Source organism: Lupinus angustifolius, chromosome LG17 (assembly GCF_001865875.1).
Source record: "Lupinus angustifolius cultivar Tanjil chromosome LG17, LupAngTanjil_v1.0, whole genome shotgun sequence".
NCBI lineage: Eukaryota > Viridiplantae > Streptophyta > Magnoliopsida > Fabales > Fabaceae > Lupinus > Lupinus angustifolius.
The window spans coordinates 6540394-6556320 of record NC_032025.1 but is presented as its reverse complement, the minus strand read 5'-3'; the positions used below and the strand labels follow the sequence as shown (position 1 = coordinate 6556320).

The following is a 15927-nucleotide window of genomic DNA, read 5'->3' as shown; positions in this document are numbered from 1 at the left end:
GTGAAAGTGTAGGTGATATGATAATTAGAGTGAAGAATTTAAGGAATTGGGTGCAAGGAGTATGTTCGAGTCTCATCCACGACAAAATAATAATATACTAACCTGAGATGCATTGCTTGCTTATCTAGCAGCAATAGCAAAAGCATATCCATACTTATTCATAAGCCAAATGAGAAAAGGACATGCTATATATGCAAACTGGTTTCAATGCAGATATAGCCTATAATTAGGGAATGATTAGAAGAAAGCACGATCCAAAGTTGTTGCAAAAGCTTAGAAGATTTTCTAATACAAAGAAAGAGACAATTCCTTAGAAAAACAACATAAGAAGAGACAAACGAAGTGCACCAAATCCACTTGATTATTTATTCACGAGAAAGAGAGAGAAAGCATGACCCTACTCCCCTAGGAAAGGAAGCTCAAAACTAAGAAATAGTAATATGCACTCTCATTGTTTACTATAAACAAAATCTCTTACTTCTCTACCTTCTCATCTCAACCTTACTTTCCTTCTCAATCATGGAAGTTAACACTACAACGAAGAAGAACCATACTTACATAAGGCACCACTTGCATTCACAAAACCATAATCATCACCATGCCCATTTCCCCTCCACAACTGTTCTCATAACTATCACAACAGTTACCTTATTTACAATCCTATTTACCATTTTTATGGTCATATTCTTGCTCCGTAGGCAAAAATCTTCTAGCAAAGATGAAACTTGCAAAGATAACAATAGAGTGCTTCATGAAAAAAGTAGCAGGCTCATTGTCTCAACAACTTTGACCTTCACTTCTAGCCCAGGTAACAGTTTCTTAATTGGTATAGAAGATACTAATATATGCAAACTTATATTATATTATATGGTTTTATAGCCCTTGAGTAAACTTTCCCCTTAAGTAGATCATCACATGAACTTGTCACTAGTACATAAAAAAAACTGTTTTTAACTGTTAACTAAAACATGTAGTTAAATGTATCATTACTCTTTTGAGGAGTAAGGACTGAGGCATAATAATTCAGAAGCAAATTTATTGATGCTTGGACACATTAATTATATTGCAGATGTGAAGGGAGGGTGTCTTCATGGGGGAAATTTGAACATGACACCAGTGTCTAAATTTCGGGGGGTCCAAGTTTTCACATATAAGGAACTAGAAGTAGCCACAGATGGATTCAATGAAGCAAATGTTATTGGCAATGGAGGGTTTGGTTTGATGTATAGAGGGGTCCTAAGTGATGGCACTTTGGCAGCAATTAAGTTGTTGAGTAGGGAAGGTAAGCATGGAGAGCGTGCCTTCAGAACCGAGGTAAGTGAGTGAGCTTCATTTAATGAAGTAAGCTCTCTTTTGTTTTTATGGGTAGACAATGATTAATATTTAGAGGAATGGATCCGATGTGATAGTAAAATTGTTAGTCTTGTGATTTGGAAGTCATGGTGACAAATTCAAATATCAGAAGTAGTCATTTCTTTCACGAGTGTATAGTTGCATACATATATACCTTCTACAAATTCACTAGATGGAAGCTTAGCGCATTATACCATCCTTTTTGATGATTTAGTGTCTCTTGTTTATTTGTTCTTTATCTATTTCTGTGTCTTCTTTCCTTTCCTTGTATTAGATGCAGTTTGTTCAGAGACATTATTTTTGTCCTTTTATTGAGTCGAAACTTCTATTCAGGAAATTGAGAACAAAAAGGAAGATACAAGGAAATTATTTTAATGAGGAGACTTTTACCACATATCACATGACAAACTTAATATACTCTGACTTCTATACTAGCTTATGGCATAACATTTTAGCCAAGCAATGATTTGTTAGGGATATATAATTTATTCTTAATAGCATCGTAAAACTATTGAATCTTCTCACCATTGAAAATAATCCATCATAACATTAACAACTCTACTTGTCAAAACATTGAATTCTAGACACTACTATTTAATCAAAAATTTCTTAACTTATTCATGCAAGTAAGACAATTTCAGTTAACTTTAATTTTAAAAAGAACTTTTTGGCTCTTTGCCATCAAATTTGGGACCATGAAAATTGGAATGCAAGCCCCTTATCTTTCTATCAACCCAACCCACTTGCCAACTAACATTATGAACTTTATTCAAATCCAGCACATGGATGTGAAGAGTAGATTACATCTTTTTTCTTTGTATCCATTGTAGGTTGATCTCCTAAGCCGTTTACATTCTCCATATTTGGTGGAACTACTTGGTTATTGTGCTGACCAAAACCATAGGCTATTAATATTTGAGTACATGCCCAATGGTACACTCCATCAATATCTTCATTCCTCCAAAAATCAAACTCAACCATTGGATTGGTGGGCCCGGATGAGGATAGCCCTTGATTGTGCCAGGGCCTTGGAGCTTCTGCATGAACATGCTGTTTCACCTGTGATCCACCGAGATTTCAAGAGTAACAATGTTCTACTGGACCATAATTTCCGTGCCAAGGTGTCAGATTTTGGATTGGCAAAGATGGGTTCAGAAAAAATGAACGGTCAGGTTTCCACCCGTGTGTTAGGGACCACTGGATATTTGGCACCAGAGTGAGTAACTACAACAGTATCTTGCATATGAGATAACATTTCTTTCATAAATGTCCCAAACAAGTGAACAACCATGTGTCATGGGTTTTGTTCAGTCAACAAACATTATCTTCAATCACCTTTCATCACTAATGTATTCATAACAAGAATACATCTTCTGTCTTATAATGTATGTTACTCCATGTGTTATTATCTGTCATAAAAACACTTTATAATTAAACTTTTAACCTTAATATATTTTTTTCAACCAACCATAACTCATAGCATATTGTAGACAGAAAATATGATCCCCATTTAAACACACCTTTGAGACAAAATGTTGGTATTTTTTACCTCAAACACCTTGCTTTATCTTCACCCACTAGTGTCAAAAAAGAAGCATGCACATGGTCACAGTCAAGTCCCTATCAAGCAGGCTGTAATAATTTTTTAAATATGATGGTTCTTTATGACATATAATTTTCAGGTTGCAGGCCATTCATTATTTTTTGTCTCATTTACTTCAGTTTATTTCACAGATTAAATTTGTCACTTGAATTTGAACATGTTATGTAGGTATGCCTCCACAGGCAAACTTACTACAAAGTCAGATGTTTACAGCTATGGTGTGGTACTTCTGGAACTTCTGACAGGACGTGTTCCAGTTGATATTAAACGAGCCCCAGGAGAACATGTCCTTGTCTCTTGGGTTAGTTAATAGCACTCACAAAATTCTCTTTCAAAAACATTTTGTTTAAATAAAAGATAAAAAATACAGTGTTTTTCCACAAGAATAATAGTGACTAATACTGTCATATGTTTATTTTGTAACATATATGATCCTTGTTTTTTCACCAGGCTATCCCAAGATTAACTAACAGAGAAAAGGTGGTAGAAATGGTTGACCCAGCTTTACTTGGACAATACTCTAAGAAGGATTTAATTCAGGTCACAGTTGGCTTGATTTAGTGATTGTTACTCACTTATTTTATTCTCTTCACTATTACTAAATGATTTGGACTACTAATTTTCTTGTTGTTTCTATCAAGTAACAAGTTTCTTTCTTCTACTATGGGTTTTACAGATAGCTGCCATTGCAGCAATGTGCATACAGCCTGAAGCAGATTATAGACCACTCATGACAGATGTTGTACAATCTCTGATACCACTTGTTAGGAACCTATCTTCGCTTCGGTCATCAAGTTCCCTTAGATTTCAGAGACAAACACCGAGTCCAAGTCATTAGGTGTAATGCTCTGTTTCAGAAGAGCAGACTGAAATTGTATTTGGACAGACATAAGGGTATAAAATATATCCAACATAAGAACTGCATCTCTAATATGTTGTTATTGAAATTTGAAAGTACTAATAAAACATATAGTAAAGTAATTTATAGAGCAAAAATCATAAGCATGCACGTGATAGATAATCTGTATACATTTGGCCTTGAATAATGTCTGCGGGCTTGTTTTCATAGACTATAATAGTCTCCAAGTAATGGCCACATTTCTCCAAGGTATAACAAGATAAGAATGGAATAGTATAACATCAATTAGACAGGTAAAGGTAATTAAAGTCACGTGGTATGAAATATGATTTATATATATTTGTGTGTTCTAATTACAGAAAAGCATTCCATATATATACCAAAGTAATACTGACAGAGCATACCACGACGAAATCCATGGTTGAATGGCAATATGGTATGAAAAATCAAGTAGCCAAAAGCAATGGACACAACACATGACACATATCACCATCTTCATCCGGAACTGGACTGATTTCAGTATGACAAGGCATAAGGATATTTCAAACTGAAAAATTATAGGACATGTAGGACTATGATACAAGATATAGATTCAATATAAGATTGGCATAAAAGCACAATATCATATTAAAAGAAAGAAACAATGTTTTAAAAGTTCGATCATATACAATAAAGAAAAACATTTTCATTTTTATTCTTATTTGAATCTCACACATTATTTTATAATTTATTATAACTCTTCATAAAATATTTTTTCCTACAATGACAAAAATTATTCTTATTTTTAATTGGGTCTCACAACCTACCCATACTTTTAAAATATTAAGAATAATTACTTACTTATTATAAATATTAGAAATTAATTATAAATAAAAAATATAATTTTATAGATATTTTGATGTTTTTGGATATAGAACTACAGTAAATATAAGAATATTCTTTTTCTATTAAGAATAACCTTAAAAAAAAAAAAAAAACCGTATGTTGGTACTCTTAGTATCGGTCGTTTTAATCATAATAAAATTGTAACTTTAATCTAATTATTATGGCGTTTCTATCTCTAGTGGTATTAAAACTAGAAAAACAAAAGTGAAAATGTTAAATAAAATAGAAGTATCCTAAAGTATTTAGGAAACTAAACGGTATTGATTTGATTATACCTGTATGTGATTGACAAGGATTGCATTGCGATTTTGAGAAGACGAAGCTACAGGAACATCATTAGATGATTACGTGGACGTTGAAGACGGAGCACTTTCCCTAATTACAAGATTAATTCATTATTATCATCACTAAACAAAATTAGAAGCAGAAATAACAAGTGATGTGTAGCTTGAGAATAAAGGAGTGAAGAGAGAGGGCATCCATTTCGATATCGCACGTGGAAGTTGAAACCAATTCTTTGTATGAAGGTATTTTAATCACTTGCTTCTTTTTATTTATTTATCGTGCTCTTTCTCTTTCTCTTCAATTGTATGCAGTTACTCAGAGATGTCTACCTGCTTTTGTTTCAAATGGGCTCGTTAACCACTTCCCGTTATTTTCTTATGGCCCATTTGGACTCTGCTCTTGCAACTTCTCACAGAAGCAATGTTATTAGGATCTTACTACTTATTAAAGTGATCATGGTAGTGGTATAATAGTACAATGGTTTAACCGATGATTCACTTATTAAATTGTTTACATACAAATGAAGTTAGATATACATATATTTGCTACTAACATTTATGTTGAAAAATTAATAAAGAGGATAATAACAATGTTTATTTATACAATTTGTTAAAAACAAAAAAAATTTATCACTTGATAGACCATGTTTTAGAAATATAAAAATGTATTAGTTGTGTGTTTGATCTCCTATCAACATTTTGATAAAAATAAGTTATTTTCATTGAAAAATAATTTTAAATGAAATGTCTAGTATGACCATTACGATTCAATTGAAAATCGATCATGAATATTATAATAGTGTAAGGGAAGACATCCTAAAATTAAATAAATACACCCCATTTTTATCTCAATAATTTAAGAGTTTGCTTGATCTTGAAAGCGTTAGACTTTGTGAGTTTGATAATTAAGGATAACAAATTAATGTTACATTGCAGGAGTGTGGAACGCAGGGTAGGTGCTACAAACAGGGATTTCGACATGCCAACGTTGGAACAATTACCAAAACATGTGTGCACGATCATTCTACATTCTAGTTTGGTGCCACTAGTTAATAGTGCATATGTTAGAGTGGACAGGCTTTTACTTGCATTATCAGAGCGGTGTTAGGAAGAAACATTCACCTTTTATATACCTTGTGATGAGCTGAATGTCACACTCGACAATATTGCATATTCAGATTGAAAGGCAGGTTAATCCCATTAGATAAACCAAAGGGTGCTACACTTGTTTCATTATTGTTACGGGTTAGTAAGGGTGGAGAGACTACATATTCTCATTCTTGTTCCAGTACAATAAAAAATATCAGTTAATTAAAAAGAAACATTTTAAAATACAAATTAATATTTTTATATTTTTTTGGGGAAGCTAATTTACTAAAGACATGATAACGTAATCATTTTGGGACATAAGATTTCTGATCAAAGTAAATGCATGGTTGGGATTGCGAGTACTCACTTTATGTAATTATACCAAATTCAAATTCCAATAGGAATCGGTTAAGGAAGTAAGTGTTTAAATATTATATAAAGATGATAGGGTTGGATATATTTACTAACATATTATGTATAAAAATTATTTGTATAATTGAATATATAGAGTAGCGTTCTCATATGAAATTTTTTAAGAGAATAATAAATTGAGTTTAATATTTATACATTATTTTTATATATGCACAATCAATATATCATTATTTATATATATATATATATATATTACTTTTTGGAAAGTTAATGATGATCAAACATAAATAGTAAATATTGAAGTAACAATATATAAAATTCATATACACTATTAGTATATACATTTTTCTCTGATAAATTTGGATTATATAATTGTACATGGATGAGAATAAAAACTAGTTAATAATCCATTTCCTTGTAATAACAACTTTCTCAATTGAGTCATTTTATTCAACAAATTATACATATATAGGAAGTAAATTATATTTACATCCCTAAATTTTAGTAAAATTATACAAATTATCCATCCCTATTTTGTCCTTACACAAACCACTCATGTACGTTACGCGAATTATCATTGTAAGAGATATAAATGTAATCTTTTAAACAAAAGTGCACAATAAATATAATTAAGTTAAACAAAATATTTTATATTGTTTTAACAAGTCCAAATATATAGAATAAGAGTCACTCTTTATTATTTTTTAACTCATTACAAAACATATTAATAATTCTTACAAGTTGTTTAAATAAGTCTAATTATAATGAACCAAAAATAATGAAGATATATTGTCTCTTATACTATTTGGATTTGTCTACAATATACAATATTTTGTTTAACTTAATTATACTCACCATACATTTTTTGTTTAAAAAATTACAATTATATCTCATACATGAGTAGTTAGTGTAATGTATGTAATTTGTGTAAGGAAAAATCATGGAGGGATGATTTATGTAATTTTACTAAAACTCAGAGGTACGAGTGTAATTTATTATAAAGGTATACTAAAAATATGACTATAACTATATAGTTGAACATATTTTATGTAAAAAATACGGACCATTACTATATAATTGAACATATTATTTGTAACAATTGACTTATTTTATACGATGGTTTATCCTAAACTAATAACACTTACTAATTAGTTAATTATGTATATTATTTTTGGAATAACCATTGCCTAAGATCTAAGATGAAAAAAATATCATTGAAGTCATATTCATAACATAAGCACTTGAGCTGAAGGCCTATTACTATCGATGCCTTTGGCACTTATAGTAGCTTTTCTAGTTTCTATGAATTCAGCTGCATCTAAATAAATATTCGGAAACATCCTTGTCAATCACAAATTAATAAACATGTCTGTTAGTCATGTTTGTTAACCAGATGCAAAGTTGAAACTGCTTTCTACTTTAACAAAGTGGTTTTTTTTGGTAATACTCATTCCCCTTATGAATAAAGAACTAATATTTTTTAAGATATGTTAAAGTTTCTTCTAATAAATATCTTTTTTAATAATCAAACTCTTGACCTTTTTATGTTTCTAGAAATCTAGCAGAACTTTATACTACTAGATAAACATCTTTGTTATTAGCAAAGTGGTTTTTGATCTGATGCCGTTGTTTTGAAGGGTTGTCTTGTCCCTGCAGATGATGAATGAGGGAACTGTACAGTTTGTTGTAGTAGGGTTCGGATGTATCTTAAGTGGGGAAAGTGTGTCTATTCCAATTCATGATGACAAAGTCCTTTATGTCTAATCTAACAGGCTACAACAATAGAAAAATCAGATTAAGATATATTTATTCTGCAAAAGGCCAAACACTTTATATATAAACTTAAGCTTGCATGTTTAGGGTTTACGGTCTTCATTGATTTGGATCATCAATATATGTATATAGATAAAATTTTATATATCAAATATCGTCATTGCCGGATTATATAGCTGTTAAAGTGGGTTGGTCTGATTAGGTCGATTAAAATGAACCCAAATATTTTTTACTACAATTTTTTTATGCTTCTATACTAATTTAATAAGATTTTTTATATACTAATAAATAATACACCTTATTTAATTTATTATTAGTTGTTATATTAACATATTTAGGTATTTGATAAAATATTATTGGATTACTATAAAAATATAAAAACTTTTAGTATTAAAGATTTAAATTCGATTAAAAAAGACCTTATTAATTGGTAGAATTAACCTAGAGAAAAACGGGAACAGAGGAATTAAGGGTTTATTTTATTGTTTGGTAGTATAACAAAAAAACTTTCGCCTTATTTGGTTGGAGAATAATTTGTTAAAAAATAAATATGTGCACATAATATAATAAAAGAACATACAATCTTTATTTTTATTTTTCACTATAATATTAATTATGGATCAAACCAATAACCAACTTAAAATAACCTTTCATTTTCGTTCTTTCTTTTTTATTGCGTGAAGCATGTAGTCTAAATGTCTAATATTGGACGAAGCACCTAAAACCAACATCATTACCTCACTAAATAAATATAGACATTCAGGGAGTAAATATAGTGAAGAATATATAAATATTGTGTTTATAAGAAATATAAATATTCATCATAAGAATAGGAGATGAGATAGACGTGTAGTTGATTAGAGAGGAACAAATAGACCACTTTTGATATTTACAATAAGTTGGCCAAGGAGTGTATAACTAAATTAGAATGGACATGAGCATACTTAATTCTGGAAATGGTATAAAATGTATTTTTCCATCCGAATATGGACAGAGTGAAATTGCTGAATTTTTTGTATTACCAATAATATTTTTTCACCCTTTTTAAGTAAAGAACTAATCATTTTCAAGGTGTATAATTGTCCCTCTTAACAAGTATTAATCCTAAGAATCGGACAATTGATTTCTTGGTCATCATAAAAATCTAGCAGAACCTGTCACTAGATTAACACTTTGTTAATAGATGTGGCGAGCTTGCAGGTTGCCCACAATAAAATTACACAAAATTTTAAAAAATAAACTTATATCACTACCGTATTTTAAAATTATACATAACATGTACAAGTCTAATATAATTTAATATTATATATTATTTAAATCCAATGGAAATCTAAGATTTAAATTTTAATAACTAAATGTTCATAGACAGACTGCCTAAATTATCAATGATACTGGCCAAGAACAGAAAGAAAATAATTTTCTGTAGGACCACATATTATTTTCTCTTGTGAATCAAATAACAAGATTCCAATCAGTCCCTTCGATATGTTTCCCCAGTTTCCCTCATTATATTCCTAAAATAAGTATGTGTTTGGCGGAAAAAAAAACTTATATAAACAAAACTGTGCCCATTATTTAAACATATTTTTACCAACTATTATACAAAAACTTTCATGCATAGTTAACAAATATATTATTTTTAATAAGCACCCAATTTGAGCTTAAGATTGTTTTTTAATATTATAATCTTATATTAAAACTTGTACCAAATTCACATTCTTAGACAACGAAATCAGGTTCAACTATTTTGGTTCAGTAAGATTAGGTCTTCACTCAATTGGTCATAAATTCCAATCAAAGATCACTTTAAAAGTTGATCTATTAATGACGAGTTTAATTAAGTAGTTATTTCTTAACTCGGGATAAATTATTATTTTTTGGTAATACCTAAACTTGAATCTAGTTGACTCAAACCTGATTAAACATAGTATTTTGCAAGTTTTGTTTGATGTTTCTTAGATTTTTCATGTTTTTTATTAATAGATATGTATATATCAAAAGATTAAAAAAAGTGCGTATAGATAAATATATGGAAAAACAAATATGGGACTCAAAAGTTGATATAACAAAATTGTATTTCTCCTTCGAATATCAATGTGCATGGCACCTAAACATGAAAGGTAGGGCTATATATATCCTCAAAATAAAGATAAGAGAGAACTTCTCCGTAGTGGATGGGTTTCAATCATTAAGATTCATGTTTATTTGTTCCCTTCTATATATTTCTCTTCTCTTCTCAATTTTGCTCAACTTTTACACATATAGTTCCCTAGTCTTATATGAAATATAAATTATAATGTTAGGTGTGGCGAGCGAAATCCAGAAGATACACCAACCTTGTTTTTTGTTTTGTGGCGAGGTGTGTTCACATGTGACCGATGTGCATATCTAATGAAATAGGTTAATAATTTAGTATATAAAAAATAGAGTATTCCATAATGCATAATTATGTTATAGAAAACGGGAGAAAGAAGTTGTCATTCAACAACGCTTATTTTAGATGTATAATAGTGTTTTCATGTGCTGTTGTATTGATTATATACCACATTGCAACATATAGAAAGCGCTGTCATATAGTGCATCAATACAACATTGTCTCTTCCGCGTTGTCATATAATGGATCAATACAACAACGCATCGTCCACAAAGCGCTGTCATATGGTCTTAAATAAACAACACATTTTTATAGGTCTTATTAACAACGTTTGTTGTTGCGCTGTTGAAGTTCATACATTTAACAACACAATAACATAAAAGCGTTATTGTATTATTCATAAATTTTCTCAAACAACACCTTAATACAACAACACATCACATGCATAGCATTGTTGTATTAATAATGTACCACAATGCTTTCTACAAAAAAATTTGTTGTAGTTATCCTTTAACTACAACGCATGTCAGAGCTTCCCCTAGAATTCGCGGCTGATTTGTATAAATTAATATGTGCATATAGATTTATTAGCAGAACAGACATTCTCAACAACATAGACATTTATACATTCTGAACAGGTCAGAAGTTTATTTTATTAAACATCAATACAATACAAAAATATACACAATGAATATCATGCCAATTATTTTTGACAGAGTACATAATTACAAGTAAAAAATTACACAAATTACAAAGAAACAATATTATACAAATTACAAACAATCAAAATTATACAAAGACTACTTGCATCTATTTTTTCCTTTTCTTTGATTGTTTTTGTCTTTTAGGATCATCCTTGTCTGGACGAGCATATTGATTTACCCAAAGCCCTTCATTGTGATCATCTCTTGTATATAAATCATCATCATAGTTGGTCCGCTCTCACACGACTGATATGTCTCAAAAAAATCATCTTCATCAATATCTTCATATTCTTGGTCATCAATATTATTGACGATTATTTTGTTAGTTAAAAGAAGAGTAAATTACACAAACCACCCATCACTTTTCTACACCTACACAAACCTCCCATATTTTTAAACTTTCATTACATTGACCACCCCTGCATAAGAAATAAGTGTAATCTTTTAAACAAAAAAATGTGATAAATGCAATTAAGCTAAACAAAACATGATATATTGTGGAGACACGTCCAAATAATATATGAGTCAATTTTCTTTATTATTTTTGGTTCGTTACACTATATTATAAGAGCGATTTAAACAATATTTCTTTAGAATTGTTGATGCATTTTGTAACAAAAAATAATAAAGATACATTGATTTGTATATTATTTAGACTTGTCTACACAATATATCATGTTTTGTTTAACTTAATTGCATTTATCACATTTTTTGTTTAAAAGATTACACTTCTTTCTTATGCAGGGGTGGTCAATGTAATGAAAGTTTAAAAATATGGGAGGTTTGTGTAGGTGTAGAAAAGTGAAGGATGATTTGTGTAATTTCACTAAAACTCAGGGGGTGTCAGTGTAATTTACTCTTAAAAGAACAATGAATCATTTTATATCAGCTGGGTCACTAACATAGAATACTTGTTGAGCTTGTGATGCTAGAATAAATGGTTCATCTTTATATCCTGGCCTATTAAGATCCACTTGCAAGAACCCTAACTCATCAACTCAGAAGTCATTATTGTTATCAAGCCACATACAATAAAAAATCGGCATCCTAAACATTGTATAATCCAATTTCCTTATGCGTTTACTCACTCCAAAATATGACATATTCGCATATATTGGGTTTCTATCTTTTGCACTTGACATATGTAAAGATAGAGCAACAAGAGTCACACCACTATTTTGCATTTTACTTTGATCATCTTGTTTTTCCATATAAAATGTGAACTCATTAATGAGGTAACCAGTGTAGGATAAGACATGAAGGCTTGGACCATTAGCTAACCATTTCAATCTTTCAAAAATCGAATGTGCATTTATATTCAACTCCTCATCAATGTGATTTTTTAGCCACTTTATGGAACACCGATTATGCTCTTTGGAAATCCAATTTTCATTCTTACTTGGGTAACACTTTCTTAGCATCTCCTTGTGTGTTTCAACATATGGCTCAACCTCGTCGGCATTATGTAAAACATATAAGTGCGCTTGCTCTAATTCGCTTCTTTTATAGTCAATATTTCATTCTCACTAAGACCTTCACCAAATGTTTTATTTTGCATATCAAGGCTTTGGAATGCCCATGAAATCACCATCGGTAAGGTATCCGGTACAAACAAGAGCTTCTTCAACAACATATCGCTCGACAATACAATCCTCTGGTCCTAATCAGTTCTTCATATATCCTTTTAAGGTCTTCATATAACACTCAAAGGGGTACACCCATCTCATATAGGAAGGGTCACATAGTTGTGTCTCTTAAACAAGATGAATGCTTAGATGAACCATTATGTCAAAAAAAGAAGGTGAGAAATACATTTCAAGCTCACACAAATTCAAAATAATTTGTCTTTGCAATGCATGTAATTTCTCAGGGTCAATCACTTTGCTATAAATTGCCATGAAGAAGGAGCATAACCTAATTATGGTTCCTCGAACTTTTTTAGGTAGAATTGACCGTATTCCAATAGGCAAGAAATGCTCCATAAGTACATGACAATCATGAGACTTAAGACCTTTTAACTTGAGGTCTTTCCTTGATACGAGGTTCAAATTTACAAAATTCCATTTTCTCCTTCCTCGATAAAGTATAAGCTGCTGGAGGTAGAAATGTACGTTTTCCCCTCATTATCGGCCCCAATTCCTTTCTTATTCCCATACTAACCAAGTCCAACCTTGCATTCAAGCCATCTTTGGTCTTACCAGAGACATTGAGTAAAGTACCAAGGAGACTTTCAAACACGGTTTTTTTAATATGCATAACATCGAGGAAATGTCTTACATATAATGAACTTCAATATGACAATTCAAAGGAGATTGACCTTTTCTTCCACTCACTTGTAACATTTTCTTTTGCAAAAGGTTTACCAAAATTAGTATTCAAACCCTTTAGCTTTTGAAATAATTGGTTATCTGTCAACGGCAAAGGAGCACGACGTTCTTCATTGTGTCCTTCAAATGCTTTTCTACATCGTTGATAGTGATGATCTGAAGGCAAAAATCTACGATGACCAATGAAGACATTTTTATAATAGTGTTTCAACCTCATTGAATGAGTATTGTCTTCACATACAGGACATGCAAAATGCCCTTTTGTACTATATCCAGACAGATTACCAGATGCAGGGAAATCACTGATTGTGCCAAACAACGAAGCCCTCAAGTTGAATTTTTCTTCCCTATACGCATCATATATATTTATGTCTGTCTCCCACATTTGCTTCAAGTCTTCAATTAATGGAGCCAAATATATGTCTATGTCATTTCCTGGTTGTTTAGGTCTAGAAATTAACATAGATAACATCACATATTCACACTTCATGCATAGAGAGGTAGGTTGTATATCACCAACGTCATTGGGCATGTACTGTGGGAGCAACTTTGAACATTATGTGGGTTAATTCCTCCATTGACAATGCAAGGCGTAGATTTCTTGATTCTTGACCAAAATTAGGATTGTCGTGATCAATTTTTCTCCATTGAGGAGAATCTGCAGGATGCTGAAGCTTGTCATCTTTAATCATTTTTTCATCATGCCATATCAACTTCTTTGCATCTTTGGCATTTCTAAACATACGTTTGAATCTTGATTTGATGGGAAAATATCATACAATGTTTTTGGGGAATTTAGTCTTCCTTCTTATATCGTGATGCATTACATTTATGACAAAATTTTAATGAAGCATACTCATTAAAAATAAGATGCAATCAGAAAATATCCTGATGCATACAGAAACAGAACATACCAATAAAATGAATGCATACAGAAACATCAAATGACAACTATATGAACACAACTGAATTTATATATTGAACATAAATTACACTGTTTACATAAACATATATTACATAGACCAAATGATATACATTACATTGAACATTAATTGAATTCCCTAAGCTACAATATGTGCAAGACTAGTCTACTATACCTATCATTTGCGAACTAAACTAAGTACAAACTTTGATCATTGTTCTCTAATTAGGTTGACTTGATCGTCTGTATATGATTTGCCAACAAACTTGATTTCATTAGTTAGCCATTGCGGAATGATCTCCTTCATGAATTTCAACACGTAATAGCCGCAATCTACCTCGTTTGTTTGGCAAGGAGTCTACAATTAAAATGAAGTAAACATATAAGTATAACATTAGTTGGTCATTACACATATAATTGTTTGAGATGATATGTGTCAATACCTGTATACGAGTCCACTTTATTTTGTTGGGATTTGGTAACTTGTGTCTACCACGATTATTCAATTTGTAAACTTTCACCACACTAAACAATAGTAACTGTACTTAATTAATAAACAACTAGAAAAGTGAAAGTGTAACTAAAAGTTTAAATGAGCAGTCCACTTACTTAGAGAACATCTCTTTCACAGCGGTGTAGTTGTTCATATCACCACGTACCAATGAGTCAAACTAGTATATTTCTTCATTGACCCGATTGCTGGCAACCAAAACCCAATGTTGCCTAACAAAAATATGTACATGGTTAGGAAATGTTTAGCACATCAAACATACTAAAGAAAGAAATATAAAACACAATTACATAATGCTTACCTGATATTAAAATGTGCAAGAAATAAATCTGCATCTTCTTTATGATGGATGAGATTATGTGTAATTTGTTCTGTTTTTCCTCAATCACATTTTTTTCGTGTGACATCAAAGCGGTAAGGTGTGGGGACATGAACATCACATTTTTCTTATTTACCTTAATAAGATTTTCATACAAGTACCTAATATATAACACAAATGTTAGTTAATTATAACACATCGCCGTGCAAAAGTGCGAAGTTAAGAAACCATAATTTACCTCATATATATACATACAACACTTGCACATATACAATCACGTTTATATACATTCCGGACTTCACTCATGCCATTGTATTCATCAACATTATCCCCGTAGACTTCCTTGGGAATTGATATAATTATCCTATCATCTCCCATTTTCCTTACATGCTCCATCAGTTGAGTACAATAGTTGGTTGTCTTCTTGGAGCTCACATTCCCAGTAGATGACTTTGAGCTCACATCCCCAGAAGATGGCTTAGACTTTTGGGTGCTACTGGGGTGAAATGTACATTTTCCTGAAATATTCAATAAAAACATATCAATTATAGA

The 15927-nt window shown here is 31.0% G+C and overlaps 1 protein-coding gene across 1 annotated transcript; it reads left to right on the top strand.

Annotated features, from left to right (window-relative positions):
• Positions 220-3947, top strand: LOC109330612 (probable serine/threonine-protein kinase PBL7). Its single transcript, XM_019564861.1, has 6 exons — positions 220-808; positions 1070-1314; positions 2184-2569; positions 3125-3257; positions 3407-3496; positions 3633-3947. The coding sequence occupies exons 1-6, from the start codon at positions 520-522 to the stop codon at positions 3792-3794; spliced, it is 1305 nt and encodes a 434-aa protein (XP_019420406.1). The 5' UTR covers positions 220-519; the 3' UTR covers positions 3795-3947.

Coding starts and splice junctions, on each gene's coding strand:
- LOC109330612 (XM_019564861.1), top strand. CDS start 520: ATGGAAGTTAACACTACAACGAAGAAGAACCATACTTACATAAGGCAC. Junction 1,315..2,183: donor AGCGTGCCTTCAGAACCGAG/GTAAGTGAGTGA, acceptor TATCCATTGTAG/GTTGATCTCCTAAGCCGTTT. Junction 2,570..3,124: donor ACTGGATATTTGGCACCAGA/GTGAGTAACTAC, acceptor CATGTTATGTAG/GTATGCCTCCACAGGCAAAC.